This window comes from Penicillium bovifimosum (assembly GCF_028826915.1).
Source record: "Penicillium bovifimosum strain IBT 22155 chromosome Unknown utg000004l_segment0_segment0, whole genome shotgun sequence".
Taxonomy (NCBI): Eukaryota; Fungi; Ascomycota; class Eurotiomycetes; order Eurotiales; family Aspergillaceae; genus Penicillium; species Penicillium bovifimosum.
In genome coordinates, this window is record NW_026622713.1 from 1,695,642 (window position 1) to 1,719,864 (window position 24,223).

Below are 24,223 nucleotides of genomic sequence, written 5' to 3' on the forward strand. Positions count from 1 at the left end.
ACGATCTAGCACTATCCCTTAAGATTAAGGTCGTGTATGCAGAAAGGGATTTTCTTGAAGCCATGAAAGACATCAGAAATATGCGAGTTTGCTGGACAAAATATCATGAGAACATTGTCTCCAACAACCAAGCAGCAGACGTCCATCAGCTAGCCGAGGAATTTAGATCGCAGTACAGTGAGCTAAACCCAAAGACCCCAGCTTCAGCTTCACAAGCTCCATCCCTATCGAGGGCTGCATTCGCAACCCTCCACGGCCAGTCGGACAATAGCGCAGAATCAAGCCCATACAAGAATCGACACTGCCCTTGTGGCAACAGGCACAAACCGTGGAAATGCTGGGTGATCAACGAGAACGCCCCAAACAGACCAATGGATTACGACCCGCCGCGGAAACGCAAGGAGAAAGTCGATAAGGTGTTAAAGGCAGATTGGGTTTAGCTCACTGTACTGCGATCTGAATTCCTCGGCTAGCTGATGGACGTCTGTTGCTTGGTTGTTGGAGACAATGTTCTCATGATATTTTGTCCACCAAACTCGCATCTTGCTGATGTCTTTCACGGCTTCAAGAAAATCCCTTTCTGCATACACGACCTTAATCTTGAGGAATAGTGCTAGATCGTATAGCCTCAGCCACTCGCCGAGTCATTTGTCGACATCCACATCGTTCTTTGATGGTAGATGCGACGTCGCTTTCCACTCCTTGCGAACTGTCTCGAAACGGTTGGTGGATTGGCTGAACCGAGACTTTAAGAAAACTAGCCTCTCACGGGCAGTGTCCTTATCTTCTAAGGAGTACTGCTGGTTTTCGTGTACCGAGACCTTGATGGCTGTGTTCACGATAGCAAGGCCCTTTTGCTGTTTCTCATATCCTGCCTGCTTGATCTTATAGACGTCCATCTCGAATTTGATACGGAAAATGATATTCGCTCGAATACGATTTCAATAGACCATCTGTATTGTGCTAGGTGTGTAAGGTATTAGGTTGCTGAAGATAATATTGTAGCTTGATAAGATTGTATTTGGTGAAATGCCATATTTCATTCATGATATAGCACCAAATAGAAATAAGAAATTAGTAGCCAAGTAAATCTGGTCATGTTTATTTTCTTTGCGCCAACCGCATTGGGACTAGAGGGTGTGCCAAATCGACTTTGGGGTGTGCCATTAACACTACCCTAAGATGGTAGCGCTATAGTAGTGACACTGTATTTCAGACCCCCCAACTTCCTGCATAGGTACTGAATAGGCGGTTGCCAACTCGCCCCTGTGGGCAAGCAGTGAGCAGCTATATAGTAGAAGCTGTCAAAGTGCAAGGTGGAATACATGGTGGAAACAAGGTATGATGCTTCGAGGTACATAAGGTACATCTCGGAATCATGTGATGGCCTAATGTGGTATAGCGTGGTCTGCAAAATACATCAGATTAAGCGTGTCTGAAATGGTTCCTGGACAATCTCTTAGGGCATTTTCATTTTTCATTTCATTCAGATCCTAGATTCCTAGCCCTTGGTTTCGCTAGTGAATTCTTTGCATCCCAATCATTACACAGCCAGATCGCTATCAGTGATGAGCTCCGCTGCTACTAGTTGGTAAATCTGGGTATCACGCATCATTTCCAGCACTTGCATCTCATTGCTTCATTTTCAACGCTTCATCTCCAGCGCTGCATCTGCCCCTGGTATCCACCAACGAACCTCTCCGAATTTTCTGAATCTTCTATCCTCTTTTCCGTGAATCCTCCGATCCATCACAATGCCAACCAAATCCAGCAAGACAGTAGCAGAGACTTCATGGGATACTGGACTCCATCCGGAGGATCAATGGGGGTACTGGATAACCCAAGTCGAATCTATGGCCACAATGTTGAATGTGTGGCATTACATGGACCCCAACCTGCCTGAAGATCAAGTCTGCCCAGCACCTGTGGCCTCCCGAGAGACCTACCTTCATCCCAGTGAAATTAATCCTGAAGCGACCAACTCGTTGCAACTCTCTAAGGAGGACCACGAGCTATACCGCCGAATAGTGTCGCAATTTAACGGCGAATGGAGCTGGGCCGAGCATGTCCGCTCAAAAATTAACGAGGTGAATAATTTCATTATTGCCAACATGTTCCCTGAATACCGTTATATTCTCCTGGACAAGACACCATATGAGAAGTTAGTGTTTTTGAAGCAGCGGTTTGAACCTATAGTACGAAGACCGAAAGGGGCCACTACCTACAGAATAGAGGATAGTCCCCGCCAACGCGTACGTAACGCCTGGAGAGATCTTGTTAGGCGCCCAATTGGCAAGACTTCCATCAACAAATGGCTCGCCACTTGGTCCAAACTCTATGAGGAAGGAAAAGCCATGCAAATCCCTGAGATTGCTTACAAAAGTGATGAGTACCCTCAAGATCGAGACGCGATTTACGACTTCCTTCACGCTGTTCAACCCTTTGATGAGATATTTGCAGTCCTGTGGAGGGAGAAAATTGAAGATCCGAACTTTGCGATATCATTCCATGACGTGCTGGCGGCCTTTCGAAACCACCGAAACGTCAAAGGAGCTGCTAAGTCACAACTTGCGAGCAGCGCCGCATGGCGGCCATCCTGAACGGGAATTCTTCCCAAAAAGCAAACTGTATTTGTGGAAGTTCTGAACACCACTGGAAGAATTGCTACCCATCAATGCCTCTCATATTTCCATCCTGTTGGTTGTCTGGAGGCGTTGATATGGTGACACGCTCTCGCCTGGCTTCGCTGTGCCATGGAAGGGTGTGGCATAAGTCTTCGCCAGAGTTGCGCTTGACGACCATCATGATGACGAATCGTGCTGATTAGGGCTTGGATAAATGCCCACCCACTGCTCGCCCTTGCGTTTCATTCCACTCTCAAGATGTTGTCAATATCCCTCGATCATAAGGTTGTCCTTTGGTTCCACGACCACGCCACTGCTTAGGAGGCAGGCGTGAAGGGCGTATGACAACATCTATGGTTATATGCTGTGTACGTAAAAGGAGATGTCGAGAAACAGAAAATCTCAGAAGGGTAAACAGATCAGAGTAAATCTATATACATCACGCCCCATCCAACATAGAAAATTCCGCCTGGTATCAATCATCAATGGGAAACCCGGAAAAGAACGCACATCACATGAAAGAGATTACAGAACATGATCATCAAACTGTCAAAATAGGATAGATATCATAACCAATAAGGTGACGGTGAAAGCGTCAAGGCCAATGCCGAAAAGGCGAAGCCGCAAAGTGGGTGTCCGGAAGAAAATCCGTCGAGATTCATAATGGCTGCAATCAAGCTGCTTTGAGGTCATCAACATAACCGAGGAATTCCCTCTGATCATCACAGATGCGAGCATACTCCAAAAGAAGTCGATACGTATAAATCTGCATGTCTTCACGTCGAAGCACCTTTTCACCCCAGGATTTACCAGCAAGAGCAATCTTCCGGGCTGTATCATCCCGGCCACCGAGGAAGTAAGCCAGAATTCCATAAATATCGAGATAGGTTGTATCCATGGGGACAAAGTGTACCCAAGGTATCAGGCGCGAGTCATGCCACTCATTGTAGATAGTGGCCTTTATAGGAAGGGAAGTAGACAGCATGAACCCGCGGTATCGACCGCTAAATGAGTTTCCATCAAGATCGGGCAGGTACTTAAAGTCGTACATCGTCTTCATCGCCATACCGGGTGCGACTTCGAAGTACGGATCAAGGTATGGGCAGCGCGGGTCTGATTCAATGTAGGGGTGGCAAACAAGGTGATTGAAACCTGTATCGGTATGATCGGCGAGAAGTTGGGGGACAGAGCCGTCGTCTTTCAGTTTGTAGTCGGCATAATTTGGCAGTCTAAAGTTGATCCCATGGCCTTGATTCTTCTCGGCCTGGGCCACTGCCGTTGCGTTCATCATCGCCATGAAGCGGTGTCTCTGGAAGCCCGTCCAATTAGGTTCACGAGCTCGGCCTCCAGTGGCAGCTCCTCGCCACACGGCCTTGTTTGTCTTCGACTCCCAGGGCCCACCGTGTTCTTGCTCCCCACCAGAGTAGTGGTCGTTCTGCGCCCAGTACATTGCTGGGGGAAGGAGAATCTCATTGTTCATAGGAAGCTTGGAACCACCAAACAGTGGCATAAGATTGTGGGAGGTTGAAACAGAAACTGGCTCGAGGAAAGTACCGTGCAGGACTTGCATCTCTGGCCGCACACACGGGTCCTTGGCGAGACTAAAGTTCGATACGTAGCCATGATATGACAGCCTCTCAAAGTTGCCATATTCCCACGGAGGCTCGTTAAAGTCCACCATGGGTAGGTTCGTATTGCGCGCGGGACTTCCGGGAGGACAGCCAACCCGAGCCATTTCCCAGTAGCCTCCCTCGCCTGGGACTGTAAATCCAGGATTGTAAGGCTCCACATCTTCGCCATCCCAATCATTTAGAGACATGTATTCTGATTTGACATGACTAGGACTCGGCATAACGCGGTTCACCTTCTCCTTTTGCATATACTCAGTTATGGTCTCCCAGGGGACAACGAGTCTAGTCTCATCCATAACATTGATTGGCATATCGAGATCAGGAAGTCCATCCTCCAACTTCGAGACCAGATCATACCACGAGTCCATCCAGCTCCTTGGCTCGTCTGTCTTCATTATCGCGGTTTTGTTGCGCACAAGAATCCGGGTCGGAATGCTTCGAGCCAGTCGTCGTAGTTCCTTCGGTTCCAGCGCCCAGTATGGAGTTAGGTCGGTGTAGATTTGGTCGAAGAACTCCTCGACAATCAAGGAATCCTTTGACTTGGCGAATTTGTACCATTCCGCGAACCCGGGAGGAGGGTGTCTCCCGCGACGTGCGCGGTATTTATCGGCGGCATCTTGAAGGTCGTGCGCTTCGGTTTCCAGGAGGTCCTGCAGGTCGTTCTCTGCGGTTTGTATCAGAGAATCGATGGGGTGAGGACTGTTATGGCCATAGCGTGCGGAGTACGTCGGCAGCCCTGGATTATCATGACTGGGCGATAGCAACATCCAGGTCAAGCTGAGTATGAAAAAGATAGCGAGCAGCGCAACTCGGCCTGTGCGCGAGCTGAATGTCGTAAGTAGCCGGAGCATCTTGAAGGCCCAGCGTCTTCCGTAATACTAGTAACAGCTTATCGCGACCATACCCCCTCCCGGGAGCAGTCTTCCAGTAGTGGGATTTTCGCCCTGCCGTGGCGGCCAGGATTCAGGATTGAACGAACAGGTAGTGCGCGGATGTTAGAAGTTTAGTCGTACATATCTGTCTTGTCAACGAAGACCAAGAGTCCAGAGTAGAGATGTAGTAACTAAGACAAATGACAGAAAACGAGCAAAAGTAAATTTGATCTTGCTATCGGACGAAGACATGGACAATCAGGGACCTAACCGGAAGAGGCAATCATCGTCAACGACACCGTGCTATGTGGGTCTAGTTGGTCGTTTTAAGATGGTGATCGGCACAACTTTACCCATTTTTGGTGGGGACCACGTTCCCTGCCAATTCTTATTTCATGTTAAGCCAAAGAACCTCTGAAAGAGCAATCTTTTTCCATATACTGCGAACTTCATTTCAGTTGAACTTCCATATTCAACGAAGAATACTTATCGATAACGGAATCATCGGCTGTTGCGGGATCGTTGGACCAATTGGAAGTGCCAAGAACCGGTCGGACCTACGGTGGGAATGACATCATGGCAATTAAAGTTGCCAAGGTTTCTTATCGCTGATTTTTCTCCTTCTCCTTATCTTCCTCATCTTGGTGTCTCCAACTGTCCATGGAGGCGTACACAGTACTCTGTATATACCTACTGCATCCTGTTGTATATTGTACTAAGTAGTAGGTCCACAGTCCATGGCTTTATTTATTGGCCTAACCTTGGGAAACAGGAACCGATCACTTAAAAACCAGAAACTCATTTCCTGTGGGACTACCTTATTGTTGTCTCCTATGGACTTTTTGCAATGCGATCACTTCTCTCAGAGCCGGCTTTACTACCAACATCCAATGCATCCCATAACCCCTTCTACCATCTGAGTCCTCGAGTCCTCGAGCTCTCATCCATTCCATAGGACCATGAGGTAGTGATCTCCGAATCTCGGTGACTCCAACTCTAAAAGTCGCTGGACATCATAGTCAAGGTCTGGCGGCATCCTGTCAACGAATGGAAACCTATCGCCAAACTTGACGGGAATGCTGACATCGTCAATGTGCTCTGTGCGGTCCCATACGTGCTCCCTGAGCACAGGAAGGAATCTCGAATCTAGGAGCGCCACGATCTTATCCACAGTGTGAGGATCGACCTAGCCAAGGCTGCATCAACTTCCGAATAGCGGTATATGAAGGCGCATTGCCTACCTAGATGTTCGACGTGAGAAGGCGTCCACTAGGTATGCTGGCTCAAGCAACGTATGAACTTACAAAGCCATTTGATGACATGGTCACTGGGATGGAGGGATTTGGTATGTCTGTTATTATCGAACAAAGTGGAAGAATGAGGTGGGTTAGACTTTCATGGAACACAGAGGCCGTCTACAACATATCTAGGGTTTGAGGCTGGGTGGATGTGACAACAACACGTAGGAGCTGGAGGTTATTGACTTCCTCGAGGTAGTGCCTCTGCTCGCGGTTTCGGGTGACATAGATTGACCGGTAGACGCAGGAGGAGGCTCAAGTCCCGTCGGTTTAGCTTTGTTCCAGTCCATAATGTCCAAGCCACGTAAGTTCGTGCGAAAGTGAGGCGTCCAAGACGCTTTCATTCCATCATTTCGACTTCCTTCCAGCGCGATATCGACGATAGCCGTGGAAATGGAGGGATTGCAGGAATCGCGGGAAATTCTTCCGGAGTAAAGGAGCTTGATGTGTTGCATCTTCTTTTTGAAAGGCACCTGTCGAGTCTCGGCATAGGTCTCCATATGAAGTCGAATCACATCCCCGCGGCGAATCAGCGGAGATAGAGGAGTAGTGGCATTTTGATTGAGGATATGCCCAACGCACGGTCTTCCAAGTGAACCTCTTACAGGATTTGCGGACCACCAGGGAGCCGGGGTCTGTCGCTCATTGTGCGTGCCTTTAGATAGAATGTGGACGGTGACATTTTGTTTCTGCGACCTTTTTGCTGTGGTGCTAACCGTGCTATGGAAAAGGTGGAGGGCACAGTTACTGTGTAGAGAGGTGTTCACATACCACTGACCTCTTCCGGTCAGCTGAGGTCCAAGGTTGAAGTTCCGCCTTGGTTTACAATGGATATAGGGCCTAGACGGCAGGCCTACGAGCCCAAAGACTAGGAAGGTACGCACGAGGTACGTACGTTCCTTCCATGGTTGACCTACGCACTACAAAGCTTGGTTCGCAGGGAGAATCTTGATTGGCACGGGATAGAAGTGGGTTCCCGCGAGGCACGATCGAACACTCCCATGAATCATGATCCCATCTCTGATTATCAGGGGGCTTTAGCGCCTGCCGGACCCCCAGCCTCAGTTGCCGAGCGTTATTTTTTGGAACTGAGCACAGAATATCCAAATCACGTGACATGCGACCCCCTTATGATACGGGCGCTTCACTGACGCTGAGCAATGATCTTCCATAATATGGTCAAAAGTTGTAACTATCGAGTACAGTACAACTATGTACTGGTAATCAATCATCTTGATTCCGCCCGGGTTAGTTCAATCCACTCGCCTCATTGGATAGTTTTTTTTTGAGTGCGAACCAGCAGCATTGGGGGCCAAAAACCGACAGGGATTGGTGGATGCCTCGTATAGGGGCTCCACGAAGCGATTTTAGGGTTACATAGCGGCCCCAAGAGCGGGACTTCCAGCGTCAACAGACCTCATCTCAAGATACCGTCAGTTATGTGACCACTGAGTGCGCGTGTGGATAGCTAGCCATTGGCGTCAACCTATGTCGTACACGCTTGGTGATTTCCTTTGCGCTCACATGCCTTCCCTGCACTAAACCGGATGAGATTTCTAGGTGTAGAGTAGGTCCGCCTACCCTATCTTGCTGCGTGGTCGCTGATTACTCCACTTCAGGTTGGATATGGTCTTCCTGAGTAAGACGGGAGAATGGTGGCGCCCTAACAGAACCATCGGCGTGCTCGTAGCCGATTTCTCGCGGGGCTGATTTCTCAGCTACCCCCAACGTAGGTAAGAATCTTGCATGATCACGGCAATTTGGAAATCTTGTTCTTCTTTTACCCCACGGAAGAGCCGGCCGGTCAAATAGACAACGCACATTTGCTGCTTGGCTTCGACCAACAAAATCTTGATATATCATACAATGGCTACTGTCCCAGCGGAGGACGAGTATAACCTGCAGGAGGCATGGGACAAGGCATGCTTATCCTTTGCGGCGACAACGAAGGTCGACCTCACTCAAAAACCGAAATTCTCTATTGACGAAGTGCTTGACCAAATTCGTCAGAAGCAAAATGAAAACAACGAGAAAGACAACAAATACAAGACCGCAAAAGATGTGATCAGCAAAACGTTAAACTTTGTCATGGTTCTGGGTGGTATCGCTGCTGAGGGCGCTAGTATGGTAGGTAGTCGTTGACTCCGACAAGGACGTTGCTCACAATGACTGTCTAGGTATTTGCGCCAAGCAGCCTCTGCTTCAATGCCATTGCGTATCTCATTGACACTGGAGCGAAGTACAAGCGCATTTTCAGTAGCCTCTCCGATCTGTTCGGTCGTATCTCCGATGTTCTAGAACGGTGCAAGATCTACCTGCGCTTGCCCGCGAACGCGGTTGATGTCGCTCTCCGAAGGATTATTAACGAAGAGCTTGTGTGTTTCGTCGATATCTGCGCGTTGTCAATCAAAGTCCTTAAAGGCAACAAAGTTCTCATTGCGCTGAAGGTCTTTGCGTTCGATGCCGATGAAGGCGTGAGTGAACAGCTAAATCGACTGGCTACGCTGGTAGAGCGCGAGTCCCAGATGCGGGCCACGCTGGGATTTGAGTCGCAGAAGACAAGTGAAAAGAACATCATTGAGACCAGAGACGGAACTAAAAAGATCACCGTGGGAGTCGATACACTGCTGAATTCCGAGAAGAAGAAAGAAGCAGACAGTGCTGCCAAAAGGCTCCTAGCCAAGATTGATTCCAGCCTCGGCAATCCCAGTGATGCTCTTAAGACCGTCTCGGCAAGCCTCGGGCAGATCTTGAGCGAGCAGGTCCAAGGAAGCGGCGAGTGGCTTCGGAAGCATCCGCTGTACAAGGCGTGGGAATCCTCCGAGCACTCTGCATTTTCGGTTTTCGGCATCTCCGGAGGCGAAGGATATGGCAAATCGTTCCTCTTTGCGACTGTTGTTCAACATCTGCAAGAACTTCATTCCGCCTCCCAAGATGATATGACATATACATCCACTGCCTACTATATCTTCGATCAAGAGAAGAGTCATACATCTTTGGTCCAGGCCCTGAAGGTCCTTGCCTGGCAGATCGTCAATAAAGATGTTGTTTATCGCAAAGATTTGAGCTCCGTGAAGGCAACTGGTATTAACCAGGTCGGTAGTCTTTGGGAGGCGCTCTTCTCTAAATCATACAAGAGCGACTCGACCTTCTTTCTCCTCCTAGACGGGGTTGATCTAGCAGACAAGACAGAATTGAGAGAGTTCATCCACCTCCTAGCCGAATTGCAGGCTTCATCTGCGACTTGGCCACGGTTCAAGCTCCGCATTCTCCTCACTGGTAGACTGGAGACAATGAACAAAATCCAAAATTACATGTCCGAAGGAATGTCAATGATCAATGTGGCATCCGAGAACACCGACGACATGAAAAGGTTCATTACCGACCGAATGGACAAGATGGAGATTCTGAGCGGCGATTCAGATCAGGTGCTCTCTCTTCGGCGCGAGATTTTGGAGAATTTGGCCACCAAGACTCATGGTGATTTCATCAATGTTGGCCTTCTGCTACATGAAATTAGCGAAAAACAACGTCCCGGTGAGATCAGGGACATTCTATCTCGATCAGGAGAAAAGCGGTCGGACACTATCGCGCGAAAGATCGAAGTCCTCAATGAGACGCTCAGCGCGGACGATATAGCTGATCTCAACATCATTCTCACGTGGGTCATCTTTGTCTTCCGGCCATTTAGCCTCTCAGAGTTGGAGTCAGTCCTCTTCTTCAAGACTGGAGAACCCTCCCTTCGGCCCCTGGCGGAAAAGATAACGGACTATTATGCCTCCATTCTCCAAATCAAGGGCAAGCCCCATCCGGAGACCAAGATAATCTCGCCCTACTCACACGTAACGCTAGTCTCTGACTCGATCAAGGAGTTCCTTCAAGATAAACCGGAGTCTGACCAGATTGCAAATCCCCAAGACATGGATCTCAGCAGGGATATCACCGACGCCGAGATCAGGATTGTTCGTCGGTTCCTAGAATCGGTCTGTGATCCCCAACTGTTCTCTAAATTCGGATTCGATGGCTTCTTTCAGCAGAAACTCCAAGGCAACACAGCACGAGTCAACATCAACGCCGACACCGCACATTTGAGGATTCTGGTGACTTGCTTGGAATCCATCCACTCCACAGCGACAGCCGGCAAAACCTTGCTGCAAGCGTATGCCTGTTTCTACTTTGGCGATCATCTCAGGCAAGCGGACCCTTCTCTGACCCAACCGCAACAGAAAACGGCGCTTGGTCCGCAATTGGTCAATCTATTTACAGATGAGAGCATCATCAGGGTGTGGTGGACGCCCCAGTCACAGTTCCATCGGATGGATTGGATTTACGACGATTCATACTCCGAGGTTGTAACAAAATGGCTTCAAGACTCTGCCGTCTCCAAGGGCTTCACTGAAGAACAAAGCCAATGGGTGAGAAAATTGAGTTCCAAGTCTGAGCTTGATGCAGATATCCTCGAGCATCTTGTCAGGAACTCCGCTCGACTTTGGTTGCAGGAGGGTATGAATCTCGACGGCAATTTTCCTGTGGTCCATGGATTTATCACAAAGGTCTTTCCCCGGCAAGAAGATGGGAGATTGTATGACAATTAGAGCTAACTTTGTCTTCAGATTGAGAATCGGAAGGATCCTAAGGTCAAAAGATCGACCGATGACCCCAAAGCCGATACCATCGAAGTCTCCCAAATCCTCGATGCTGCTGAATGGGCTCGACGGCAGCTAGGGCTGGATAGCCTTGGATATGAGGAGACTCGTAACCTAGCGCGCACATTCAGGGAGTACGGCAAACACGATAAGGCTATTGAATATTTCAAACTTGCGTCTTCATTGCAGGAGTATAATTGGTTCTCACAGTGGGGCCTTGCGACCTGTTATGCGTACCAGAAAGAGTGGGCACTGGCGATAGAGACGATAGAGGGACTCAAGAATATGATCAAGTGCGGCGACAACCGTGACGATGATCTGTACCTGCCGGACTTGGATCGCGATCTGGCCAGTTACATTCGAGAGAGAGGTGATAGCGGCAAAGCGCTTGAGATGTATGAAGCGATCCTGCGAGAATACCCGAACGACTACGACGCGTCTTTGGGGATAATTTTGCTTTATCACAAGGATGACAACCCGGAGGGCCTGCTCAACTTTTTGGAATCGCTCAAGGACTCCACAGATGATCAAGCGGGTCTAGACAGGCGGACGCGGACGTTCCACCTTCATTGCGATAATGGTGAATATCACGAAGCACTTTTCAGCCTCAGTTCCGAAGGCAAAACCTTCGATGCCATCTTTGAAGGCTACCAGACTGCCATTGCTGCCGCCAAAGAGCAGATTGGCAAGGCAGTGAAGACGGGTGATCCGATGGAGGCGCAGTATCGGAGATGCCAGGCCACTCTTATGCACAACCTTGCGATTCTCTGCTTTGAGAACGGCTCTGATATTCCCGAACGAAGGAGATTCGCTATCGCCCAATGGGAAAGTGTCCTACAAATTGAAGATCACTCCGATGAATACTACCTGAATCTCACGAAAGGGTATTCCCGTGATAAGCTCGCGACCGCTTATTTCAAGGAGGCATGTCGGGATCCTAGTACGGCCACCACATTGCTGCAGCGCTTGAAGGAACTAGGCTCATACAAGCCCAAGTATACATACAGCGAGATGACATCGTACGCAACAGAACTTGCCGCGCGATATCACGCTCTGCAAGGTGATTACCAAAAGGCCATAGATGTCCTGCGGCCGGCAGTCAAACACAACATGGACATGCTCTCTGATGACGATCCGCTCAATGACTGGCAGGGATATCAAGGCTTGGCCAGGGCTTTCATGCGCGCGGGCCAAGATGCAGATTGTCTCGCCGCGTGGTCATTGATTGCCCCCTTCAATGATGCAAAGAATGCAGAGGACCAAGCAGAGTTTCCGGAAACTGAAAGCAGAGCACCCATGTGTTATTGTGACGGGCAATGTGGGACTACATGGACGGTCCCAGATGACCTCTATGTCTGCAGAGAGTGCTACGACATACAGTTCGACCTGCCGTGCTTGAACAAATTGCGCGAAGGGACACTCAAAGGAAGGGTATGTGGCAAAGACCACGATATGCTACATATTCCCGCACACGACGCCGCTGAGCGCCGGACGACTGGGAATGGTAACGTCCTGGTGGGGGAGGAGATCGTTTCTGTGAGCGAGTGGCTCCAGCGCATCAAGGCGAAGTGGGGGTTGGAGTAAATTGGGCCGTTAGGGCATCTGACAATTTGCATGAGCCTCGTGAACATGATTAGGTACCAATTACGAATTACCAATTACCAATTCAACATGACTTCAAGCTTATGCACACCCCTAATAATGACCTGGGCTCCACGCCATCGGTACTAAGCAGGAAATCTAGGACGGGGTGTGTTGTCTGGCATTCGAAGTGTCGGACTGGCCACCACTTCGCTTAGAAGCTTACTCTCTGGATAAGTTCAGTCAGATCCTTAATAATATGATAGATGGGAAAAGACAGACACTAAAGGTAAACGCTGGTCGTCGATGAAAGATAGCTATTGCCACAGTCCACAGTAGCACTTCAAGGAAAACTACTGCCCATCTGAGGCCTCAAGATCTTGAGATGTATGTGCGCCTAGGTTATAACACGTGCTATATACCTATAGAGAGCTCGACAAAAGAATGGAAGTAGATACCTAAATGGAGAAAAAAAAAAGAAAAATCCGAATCCCGACACGCCTTCCCTGTTCCTCCTGCTGCTGCTGCTGCTGCATCCCCTGGTGCGAATTTCGCTCTCCGCCCACAGACTTGGCCCCAGCTTCCCTCTCCTTGCTTTCGCTTGCTTTCGGCCTTCGGTACATACCTGTTCACGCACCTTCTGTAACTCTAGCTTGTGGACCATGAGGAACGGGTGGGTTCGGCGGTGGATAAGAGAGGTGAGTTAGACCCGGCGGCCGGGGCCCCAGTCCATAATGAGGGAGAGGATTTGCCCACGCGTCCTCCTTCGAAACCTTTGGCACAAACAGCTCGAAGTCTCTGTGGTCATCAAAGATGTGCGTCATCCTCCCCGTCTCACTAGGATCTGTAGCAGTATAGCACCTCAATCGCATCCAAGGTCCATTGAGCCGGGGTGCCAGCGGATGTTCATTAACAATAACTTGAATTGTATCCCAGGTGGGACCTTGTACCGAGTTTATAACCCAATCACCTTTTGTATCTAGCAATGGGAACTCAACCCCGTCCTTGTCGGGGGGCTGGAAGACTACCTGTTCCATGTGGGGCATGTTGACTTGGAGGTATATCACTGGATGGGCGGCCTGTGACCCATCCGCGAGGCCCATATTCAGCATGCCCGCAACCGGCATTCGAGGGGCCCCAGATTGGCTTAGGAGCAATTTCAGGTCTGCGGCGGTGATTTGCATAACGGTACTCCCAGTGTCATCGACAAAACTGAGTGTGCTATGGGTTTGCGAGCCGGGCAGCCGAAGACTGAGACTTACCTATCTACCAGTTAGCAAAAGAATGGCCTCAAAGGTTGGTCTGACATAGAGTAGACATACTTCGGGGGAATTCTGTTATCCATCACACTCGTGGTATCTGTAGGTGAATGGGTCAGTGTTTGTGGTTGACGACTAAGGGAGCAGGATAAACGCATACAGGCAAAACAGCTAACTGGTGCAAGACTCGAAAGCTAAAATGATTTGTGTCAGAGTTGCGGTCGTGATTTGAAGCTAAAGACGGAAATGACTCACACCCTCAACCCAAAAGCCAGTCGTTCCATCGTTGGCATTCGCAATCTCGATAAATTCCTCGTAGATGAATCGCCTTGGCTGGGAAATCTGCCTCCCCTTAGAAAAGTAGGTCACGAGCCCTTCGTTCCATGTCAGATCTCCGGATCTATAAGCTTTCATAATGGCCATCGCAGTTTCTTTTAACTTAAAGTCGTCTGGACCTTTCTGAAGCGTCTCATAACACACTCTAAGAGCGCTCAAGCGCTGAACGACATTCCAATCAGTTACGCCAGACTCTGCGGCCCACATCGCACTAAATTTGTATTAGCAAGGTAGAGATCCACGATCTAATGGAGAGGATTATTTACTCTTGCTCTGCCTTTAGCTTTTCGAACGTATCAAGCTTCCACTGAAATACCGCAGGCAAGATACCATCTTCGATTCGTTCTTTGCATCTAGCAATCTGAGCATCCAAATCCCTACCAGAGAGTCAGCAACTAACGATCAAATACAAATCGATCTGAGTAAGTAGAGGAGAACGTTTCAGGAAAGGGAGATATACCTAGGATCAAGGTCGGGCTCATTTGAGTTCCAGCCTGTAGGAACATTTTTCAGATCCGTGATAGGGTCTCCCGGATGCTTCCATCTTGTCTGCCTGCGGCCAAGCTTTGGGGCAGGATGCACAGGAGCTTTTCCAACGTAAGACCTCTTGAGATCCTCAAAAAGCGCTTCTTTGGTCAGGCCATCAGGCTGTGCATACACAGTCTTGGCAGGTGCCTTTCCCTTTCCCTCTCTCGTGGTCTTCTCCGTCGTCTTCTTTTTCCTTTTCGGCGGGGCAGGCTTCGTGACACGGAACTCGGAGCTCTGCTTGAAGTCACCAGGCTCTTTGGCGTCTTCCTTGGGTGGTCCCCTGCTTCGTGTTGCAACCATGTTTCGGACTGATTCTGGTAAAGTCGGAAGTAATAAGATGAATGGACAGGAAATGGACGAGCGTTGACCAGAAACCAGCAGGACGAGATTGATTCAAAGTATTTATATACTCATCCGCAGAGCCAAAAGCACAAGCCATAGACAAAGACAGTAGGAATACGGCGCCACCAACTACATCTCATGGCCCGAGTATGCGAGGACAAAGAGCACATGGCGCTGGTGTTCGAAGAATGAATGAAATTGGGATAAAAATGGCCCTCTCATTGATGCAGAATCCCAACATCCTGTCTGACGATCAGACGTCTATGAAAAGGATTGAGCGACGGGGTTGGTCTAGCCTTGTGGTTGGGGTGATGACTGATGGTCGTTGAGTTCAAGTCTGGTGACGAGAGGGGAGTTGAAAAGCTTGTTGAGTGATTCCTTTGAGGCTATAGACGTCTGATCGTCACATCATGCTCAACATATTGTCAAACAGTATGGTCCCTAGATACCTAGAAAATGAGGTTTAGGTTCTCTGATCTCTGTAGCTTCGCCATTCGGGGATGGAGACTTCCATTGGAAGTACAATGTAGACCAAACGATAAGGAAAGCCGGGTTGAGAAAAAAAGACGAAGTCCAAAGAGCCCGTGGTTCGAAGATGAGACACGATTTCGTGCTCCTCTTTGATTTTCTCCTGACTTTTTGTCCTTTGACTCTTTGATCAGTTCGAGTACGTTTTTATTTTTAGCAAGCTTTGTGCTGCAGGTACTCCTCCAAGGGACGCTCCCGAGGTCGAAGAGCCCGGTGGGTCGGAAGTCGGAACCCCACAACGGCAGCTTAACTTTGCGTTGAAGTTAAAGAACAGCGTTTGCATAGCACGAGCTGCACAACTAACTAGACAAAGGTGGACCCATGGGGGTTTCTCTTTCTTTCACTTCATTTTTGTTATTCAACCCATTCCTATTCCCTGTTACCTGTAACATCCAGCTCTGCAAAATATGTAGGCGCATGTCGTGACTCGTGAGATTGGAACCCGGGAATTTAAGTTCTGATTTCGTAACCTCGTCCTCAAGGCACAAATCACGTGGCGTGGCCGCGTGGGTTCCACACAAAGTTTATCTTTGAATAGCCTCAGCCCTCAGGCAACATATCACGGGGTTTGAGTTCAGGCGTACTGTGTACTGACGTAGCCCGATCTGGACAGTGGGATGGTCTCAATGATGATTGCCTGCAGGACAGCGGATTAATCTTTAATCCGTCCAATCGCCGATCGATATCGGCCTGGGCAGTTGGACACTTCCTTGGAAGATGTCTTTTGGGGTCTCCGCGTTTCAAAGACTTTCAGTCCCACGAGAGGGAGTAGACTTCACTAGGAGTTCGAATATACATAATATATATAATAGGTGATATGCGCCCGATATGGTTACCTACAGTACGGAGTATGGTCATGGGATTATCATGCGGATGGGAGTTCTCCACGAAGATCCGGTTTCCCGTTCATCCACCACGCATGGTCTCCCGATCCTAGGGTATCTTGCAGAGTCCTAACCTCGCTTGGAATAATGGATCCATGGATGTTTACAACAGTCCAATCCAGGCAATCCATGTATTGTGCACAGAGGGCACACCGTGTCAATAGCCCTGAAAAGCTTTCGAGGTCCACTCCGTGGCTGTTTGCCACCTGCAAGCCACCTACCGAATATCACCTCACTTGTAAACATGAGTAGACATCTGTAGGAATAGCATAATGACCAACAATGAGAGGTCAGCAGACTAAACTTATACAGGCGTAGTTGCAACTGCTGGTATATTGCTGCATAAATATCCAAGTTGAAGTATTGCAAGATCTGCCAGTCTTGAAATCCCGAAGTGTTCGACTTGTGCTGATCAGCCAATCACAAAGCACTACAGGGAAGGCCAAGATCAGCCATCAGCTCTGATTGGCTGCTTTCCCAAACGGGATATCGCTTATCTAATCTATTGTATCCACCTGCGTAGGTGAGGGCCAGGGCACCTGGTGCAGCTTTATGTCCCAGCCCCGCTCACCTTCTCTCCTTCATATACGGAGTATCTCTTTGGAGTTTCAAGGCGTGGTACGTCATTCATCTTGATGATCCTATATCACCTTATCTCTCAAGAAAGCGAATGTTTTGTCTCTAGCATCCATTCAATGTCTCGAATGCTGCCGCCGGCGCAATGTCGAGCCCCGTCGCAGTACAATGCGCTCAAAAGTACCCTGCCGACCTTGGAATGATCAAAGAGCGAGAATTCTACAAGTAATTATACCACCCTTGTCTGCACAATGATACCAGACTACAACGACTTCATAACCCATAGAATAATGCTCGAATGAATTCCCGGAGGCTAATTATGCGCCCCTCCATAGGTATTTACCACCGTACCATCTCAATGCGCACGCCCTGCAACATATCGGCCCTGTCAATCCACCGAAAGAATATGTTGCCCGATCTTCGGTTGATCCAGTGCTCACAGCATTCGCCCAGTTGGGCGCCTTGCGACTGGATGCGCAAAGGGCCATAATCTCACTATTTGGCCGACGCGAGCAACACATCCTCACCGAGGCCACTCGAACTCTCAGTCTTCAGAATGACGCGGACCATAATTCACACGATGAGCTCTGGGTCGGGAGCTGCACTATATCCTATGACCGCAGCTTGTGTAAATCGGTCTTGAGACCTACACCAAATGCGACACACGCCAGGGACCGGGTTATTGCGGTACCAGACGTTACCCAAGATGACGCTTTTAAGGACCACCCAGATGTGACATCATTTCCAAACATTCGTTTCTTCGCATCGAGTCCCATTATTAGCCCGAAAGGCATCGTGATTGGCGCCTATACCATCCTAGATGATAAACCCCACGAGCCTTTGGACACCAGTTTACTCAACTTCCTAGCAGACGTTTCTGCCACGGTCATGGATTACCTGGAGACAAGTCGCTCAAAAGGCCAACATCTTCGCAGTGAGCGCATGATTGTTGGCCTTGGAAGCTTTCTGGAGGGGAAAGGTAGTCTTCGCAGCTCATGGGTTCTCGACGCCGATAGCACAAGATCTGTGGACGAGAAGAATCATGCAGAGGGTCACGTCAATCAAGAACAACAAGAGAAGCAACTTTCCGATGACATTGCCCGAGCCGCAGTCCAAACGAATACGACAAGCCACTTGCCTTTCCACCCATACAAACTCCACATACCCAGGAGCCCAATCTCCCAGCCAGAAAAGGAGCAGGACCTGCCACCTTTGAAGTCAACGAACACCAGGAGAGATGCAAAAGCTGAACACAAATTCAGAGAAGCATCTCGAGCGGCTATGGCAAGCGACAACGATCACTCCCCAAAGGATGACTACACTGCCAAGGTGCGCCAGACATTTTCACGTGCTTCCAATCTCATCCGTGAGAGTATCGAAGTTGAGGCGGTTGTCTTTTTCGATGCCAGTTTCAACTCCCAGGAAGCTTTCGTGAATAGTGGGAAGTCCGATCCAGAGAGCAGTTGTTTTGAAAGTTGCTCTTCGGGTGATGAGTCCAAATCCCGAGGCTCCGGCTCCGGTGCAGATCAAGACTCCCTTGACCCTGAACTGGCCCAAATTTCCGGAAAAGCCACCTTAAATCCGTGCGATATACTGGGCTTTTCCACTTCAAGAGCTTCTAGCGTCAATGATCAATTGAAGGACGACACCAAAATTGCACTATCAGAGTCATTCCTTCGGGGTCTTTTGCACCGGTATCCTCGAGGAAAGATCTTCAATTTCGGTGAAAATGGAATTATCTCATCTGACGATACCAGCGACGGGGTTTTCAAGCAATTCTTCCGGCGTAACGGAGGCAAGAAGTACAAAAAGACACAAAGATCACTTATACGCCAGGACGCGCAAGCGTTGCTTCAACTCGCGCCGGAGTCTCGAAGCATCGTTTTCACTCCATTGTGGGATTCACACAAGGGCAGATGGTATTCCGGGGCTCTGACGTGGACAACCGCATCCCACCGTGTCTTCACTTCAAACGATGAATTGGCATTCCTCCTGACATTCGGAAACAGTGTCATGGCAGAAGTGCATCGACTTGGCTCCCACTTCGCTGATCGAGCGAAGTCAGACTTGCTTTCAGGGCTCAGTCATGAACTTCGGTCCCCTCTACACGGTATCTTCGGAACAACGGAACTAATGAATGATACTGTCATGGATGCGCTGCAGCGGGGATTTGTTCATACAATCGCATCCTGTGCTTTCACGCTACTAGGATCGATCAACCAACTCCTTGAGTATGCTAGTATCAATGACGTTCGACCTAGCTCCGTTGTCAAGACTCCTGGCGGAAGCGTGCTTGATAAGTCAACTAACCAAAAGTTGACGGCGACTCACCATCTTTCGCATCCTGGCAAGGTTGACTTCGACACCTACGTCGAGCTTGATTCTGCCGTCGAGGATGCAGTGGAAACGGTCTTTGCTGGCTATTCCTTTTTAAGCAGTTCACGCTCTCCTCTGAGGGGCATCGCCGGTTATCCTATTTCCGGTGCCAGGCATCTCGACCCACGCAGTGGAGTCAAGGTGGTCATGGATATCGACTATGCTCATAGCTGGAAATTCTCGACGCGGCCCGGAGCCTGGCATGTGATTCTGACGAACATCTTCGGAAATGCCCTGAAATTCACTCAAAAGGGATATATTCATATCTCTATGACCGCCCTTCCAGCCAAATTTGGAAATGATGGTGAGGTCATCAAGTCAACGGTCACGGTGACTATAAAGGACACTGGGTCGGGCATTGACCAGGACTATCTCAACAATGGTCTTTATACTGCTTTCTCGCAGGAAGACAGCATGACAACCGGCAATGGCCTTGGGTTCAATATCACCCAAAGGACAGTTCAATCTCTTGGCGGGACTATCCATGTCAATTCAAAGAAGCACGTTGGCACCGAGGTCGTGATATCTGTGACCCTTGACCATGCGTCAGAGCAGGACGTTCGCGACCATCTGGATATTCACGCACCTATCACCACAATAAGGGAGCTCACGAATCTGAAAACTATCGGGATCTTGGGTCTTGGGACTTCTGACTTGGACAGAGCTCAGTACACAGCACTACGGAAGCTGTGTCAGGACTGGTTCTCCATGGACGTCTGCCTAGTCATGCCCTCGCAGACCCAATTCGATCACTGCGATTTCTACATCTCTCCTCATGAACACCTCGACATAGGCAATCTGGAAATTCAGGCCATCGCCCCTAGTCCAAAAGAGCGCTTCCCCTCGCCTGTCATCATCATATGCTCATCTCCAAGAATTGCGCACTCGCTATTCATCGGAGCCCGAAAGAGAAAGGATGCTGATGTACTCGAGTTCATCAGCCAACCGTGCGGACCCCGCAAGTTAGCAGAGACACTGGAAACGTGCATCAGACGTCAGCAGCAACGGCTTGGTGACATTTCGTACAAGAATAGTATCCGGGACGGCCCAGGGGGTCTTTCAACTGCCAATGTCATGAACGCGCTTCTTAGTCCTCGAGAAGGACTACCTTCATTCGCAGCAAGGGATGATCCTATCGCAAGTGCACGGCTTCCAACAATGCTCGACCCAATGAAGTTTACAGAAGAGCATGCTGACGGCCCTCCTGCTCCGTTGGGCGATATCGCCACCGAACTTCAAGATACACATCCCAAACCAGAAAATAACCCTGTATCAGATCTTCCAACAACTATTCTCCTCGTGGATGACAATGAAATCAACCTCAGACTTCTAATCGCTTTCATGAAGAAATTGAAGTGCGATTACGCCATTGCACAAAATGGAGAAGAAGCTCTCGAGGTCTTCAGAGCCAATTACTCCCTCATTGGCATGATAATAATGGGTAAGCCGCTGCACAATCACCTCCCACCTCTCATTCCCTAATCTAACCCCTCAACAGACATCTCCATGCCAGTCATGGACGGCCTGGAATCTACCCGCCGAATCCGCGAGTTCGAGAAGGAAATCGGGAGCAAATCGCGCACCATGATTGTTGCGCTCACTGGCGTGGCGCACGCTGATATGCAGCGTGATGCCACTGGGTGTGGTATGGACATGTTCCTGACAAAACCTGTACGACTGAGCAGTTTGGTGCCGATTATTCAGGGCATCTTCCCCTCCACTCATGCAATTTGTCAGGATCGGAAGTGAGACTTGCGCAACAATGATGGAATTTCCTGCTCTTAATGGAAGGCAGGGGCAGAAACTGTGTACGATGTGCTTTCTGTTTTAGCGTCTCCTGCATGTCATTGGGGGAATTTACGATCGTTATTTGTATAATTTTGTATCTGTATATAGACATAACTAGCAGAAGCAGGATACCCAGTCGTTTCCTTGATAACTACTAACTATAACTTACACACCTAATTGCTTTGTCCATGTTGTAGACATGGATGGAATCCTTCCGAACATGATTTGTTTTCGATGTTTTCGTTGTTCCAGAGCTAAACGACGAGTGTTTCAACAAAGCGCGCACTTTGATGGGAGTGCACTTGCAATGCTGCTGCGCGATGTTTCTTCCATGTACAGTTACAAATCCAATCAAGGCCAATCAATAAAGAAAATCACTAATGTTTGAAAGTATTCTACACAGTATATCCTACAAGTTGCGAAGGAACAGTAGAGCGTAATCATGTGGTATTATTCGCTGTTCACCATAAAGTCATGAAAAAGAAAGCCTTCCACCAGATCATGTATGTCGCAAGGATACAGAATTGAAGGTGCTCGACGTGCCAGAAGAGGTCATGATGACTTAGTTCTTAGCAGCCTCTGTAGAATCATCAGCAACTGTGGCCTCTATTCATTGAGCAGAATGAAGCTTACCCTTGTGGACATCAGCCTTGGTGTTGTGGGAAATCTCGTCCTTCTTGTCGCCGAGGGCATCCTTAGCAGCGCTAGCGCGGGTGGAGATCTTTGCGTCGTCGTTCTTGGCAACGTTCTTGTTGGCCTCCTTGGAAGCCTCGGCACCGGTGCCCTGGACGGTCTCAGCGACGTAGTTGGCGGCTTGCTGTATAGGGAATATGAGTTAGCAGATGATCAAACTGGTATCCCAGATGGATTGTAGGTAGGTGCTCGTCACGAACCTTGACGGTCTCCATTGTGAATGTGAAGTTGAAAGTTTGGAAGTTGGTTGATGAAAGTTGGTTTGAAGAAAGTTAGTTGATGAATGAGGATGTGAGTGTTGATGAAGATTGAAATTGGTGGGTGGTAGAATGGGTATTTATATTCCTGGATCGACCTCAGTGACGCTTAACCTCAGCACGAGACAATGATGTCATGACGTCATTGTTTGACAGCGCTAGCCCCAGAACAGACGGAACCATCAAAGTCAAGGTCACACGGTCACACCCCTAGTTCCCCTTCCACTGTGTACAAGTCTAAACCTTGGAAGCAGCAAAAGTGGCACTGTGGCTGTATGCCTAGCCTCGCCTTGATCTGATTTTAATTCATGGCGTCTAACATTCCTGACATCACTAATAAGTCACAATAGACGATCAGATCTAGATCCAACCAATTGTGCTGCTGCATGCGCGATTGCATATTTTTTTGTGGCTCTGAATTAGATAAGATTATTTTGTACTCCGTACCAGTGAATGGATTGTTCTAAGGGTTTGTTTTCCCTCCCCAGCCACAAAGGCATAGCCACACGTGTTGCCTGGATCGTATTTCGGTTGGCCTCGACCTCAGCTGCAAGTCGGGCTAGCCCCGGACTTCAAATGCTCCTGGACCCACCGATGTGGCCGCCGCATGACGTGGGTGATAATTCCACCCCGATCTCAGCCGGCAGACTGCCAGTAGCAGCAGGTTGGCGAGGCTAGAGCCTAGATTCTGATGGCTTCTTCTTTGACCTGGAGGCAGTTGCTTTCTTTAGGTTGGAGAAAGAAAACCATCATGATACTCGATTCCTCAACTAGACCTTTCCTTTTTCAGAAAGTTATTTCTACTGTAGAAGCACTTCGTAGCAAGCTGCCGATACGTACTTAGATCACACTTAATAACTTGTAGCGCTCTTTGCATAGCTCATCGATACATACACACTCAGAATGAAGCTACACAGTAAAAAAATATCCTGATTTGGATACGCACGGGCCAACACCTGCGTCTCTTTCAAAGTTAGCGCCGACCTCCGTCCCTGGCAGAAGACAATGACGTCATTTATCTAGGTCCGGACACGTGCGCCTCTAAACAAGCCCAACAATGTACTGTAGGAGTCCATTACGTCTCGCCCAGGCCATATCGGACAATGCCATTGCCACGAGTCGTTTCCTCGGCAAGTCCGAGGCGCTAGGTAAGTAGAGTAATTGTGGGATTATTGACTCAATGATCAGTTCAACGGTGCAAACACATTCAACCATAGAAGCGGCTGGAGTCGGTCTTCAGACTCCACTGAGGCTAAGACATCTTTGTTTGTTTTCTACACAGTAGTCATTATTTCTTAGGTCGGATCTAAGTCCGGACTTTTCACGGCTGTGGCCTACATGAATAGATTTGTTTGCATTCCATGTCTTGCCACGGGTTGTGAAATACCTCTGGAGGTCAATTTGTGCTCAATCCAGGGAACAAACATCATGTAGTTAGCCACTACGTTTGCTAACCTATGACATGTCGATTCTGAGGTGTCTTTCATCTTTGGATGTTTTCGGCTCTATTGATCTCTGGCTTGGCACCTATCCTTTCAATTCTGCCAGAGGACATACAATCGAAAGGTGTTCAATGAATACGGAGTAGCGTGGTCCCATGTGCATCTGCGGGGTTTCGACCAAGGAGCTTCTTCAGGCCCTGATTCCAGAATCTCTAAATTTCCCACCATTGGGTCCCAACTCGGAGCACGAGCGTGGCTGGACATACCTAGTAGGCAACATAAATAGCGGGGACTTTTACGTACTGGACACGCCAGGCTCCGAAGCACAGTCTCTGGTGTCGTTTTGGCGGACCTAATTCGGCCCTAAATGAGGTCTTTTTTTCACTCAGTCCACAGTTGCGTGAAATATCCGGATTGTATCAAGAGCCCTGTCTCGCTGGCTCCCACCATGCTGTAAGGTCCCGTTGACTGATTGGTTTTCAGCTGGGCTGGCGCTTTGCCAGTAGGTACCCGATTCAACGCTCTTTGTGTGATACTGTTTTTAGCGGCTTTGCCAGCTCTT

At 48.9% G+C, this 24,223-nt stretch overlaps 8 protein-coding genes across 8 annotated transcripts; 4 read left to right on the forward strand and 4 right to left on the reverse strand.

Annotated features, from left to right (window-relative positions):
* Positions 1-80: 80 nt before the first annotated feature.
* On the forward strand, positions 81-440 carry N7515_004943 (uncharacterized protein; the record flags this gene model as incomplete). Its single annotated transcript, XM_056665687.1, has 1 exon — positions 81-440. The coding sequence occupies one exon, from the start codon at positions 81-83 to the stop codon at positions 438-440; it is 360 nt and encodes a 119-aa protein (XP_056522637.1).
* Positions 441-644: 204 nt separating this feature from the next.
* On the reverse strand, positions 645-899 carry N7515_004944 (uncharacterized protein; the record flags this gene model as incomplete). The annotated part of the gene is made up of 1 exon (XM_056665688.1): positions 645-899. The coding sequence occupies one exon, from the start codon at positions 897-899 to the stop codon at positions 645-647; it is 255 nt and encodes an 84-aa protein (XP_056522638.1).
* An 855-nt stretch (positions 900-1,754) lies between these two features.
* On the forward strand, positions 1,755-2,600 carry N7515_004945 (uncharacterized protein; the record flags this gene model as incomplete). Its single annotated transcript, XM_056665689.1, has 1 exon — positions 1,755-2,600. One exon carries the CDS (start codon positions 1,755-1,757, stop codon positions 2,598-2,600), a length of 846 nt encoding a protein of 281 aa, XP_056522639.1.
* A 697-nt stretch (positions 2,601-3,297) lies between these two features.
* On the reverse strand, positions 3,298-5,106 carry N7515_004946 (uncharacterized protein; the record flags this gene model as incomplete). Its single annotated transcript, XM_056665690.1, has 1 exon — positions 3,298-5,106. One exon carries the CDS (start codon positions 5,104-5,106, stop codon positions 3,298-3,300), a length of 1,809 nt encoding a protein of 602 aa, XP_056522640.1.
* A 3,185-nt stretch (positions 5,107-8,291) lies between these two features.
* N7515_004947 (uncharacterized protein) lies at positions 8,292-12,655 on the forward strand (the record flags this gene model as incomplete). The annotated part of the gene is made up of 3 exons (XM_056665691.1): positions 8,292-8,552; positions 8,603-10,978; positions 11,039-12,655. The coding sequence occupies 3 exons, from the start codon at positions 8,292-8,294 to the stop codon at positions 12,653-12,655; spliced, it is 4,254 nt and encodes a 1,417-aa protein (XP_056522641.1).
* A 635-nt stretch (positions 12,656-13,290) lies between these two features.
* On the reverse strand, positions 13,291-15,075 carry N7515_004948 (uncharacterized protein; the record flags this gene model as incomplete). The annotated part of the gene is made up of 4 exons (XM_056665692.1): positions 13,291-13,914; positions 14,167-14,458; positions 14,514-14,624; positions 14,708-15,075. Coding segments are annotated over 4 exons (1,395 nt in total), but the record flags the coding sequence as incomplete, so codon positions are not given.
* Positions 15,076-17,250: 2,175 nt separating this feature from the next.
* On the forward strand, positions 17,251-21,230 carry N7515_004949 (CheY-like superfamily; the record flags this gene model as incomplete). Its single annotated transcript, XM_056665693.1, has 3 exons — positions 17,251-17,330; positions 17,441-20,922; positions 20,980-21,230. 3 exons carry the CDS (start codon positions 17,251-17,253, stop codon positions 21,228-21,230), a joined length of 3,813 nt encoding a protein of 1,270 aa, XP_056522643.1.
* Positions 21,231-21,831: 601 nt separating this feature from the next.
* N7515_004950 (uncharacterized protein) lies at positions 21,832-22,177 on the reverse strand (the record flags this gene model as incomplete). The annotated part of the gene is made up of 3 exons (XM_056665694.1): positions 21,832-21,848; positions 21,903-22,086; positions 22,163-22,177. 3 exons carry the CDS (start codon positions 22,175-22,177, stop codon positions 21,832-21,834), a joined length of 216 nt encoding a protein of 71 aa, XP_056522644.1.
* Positions 22,178-24,223: the final 2,046 nt, after the last annotated feature.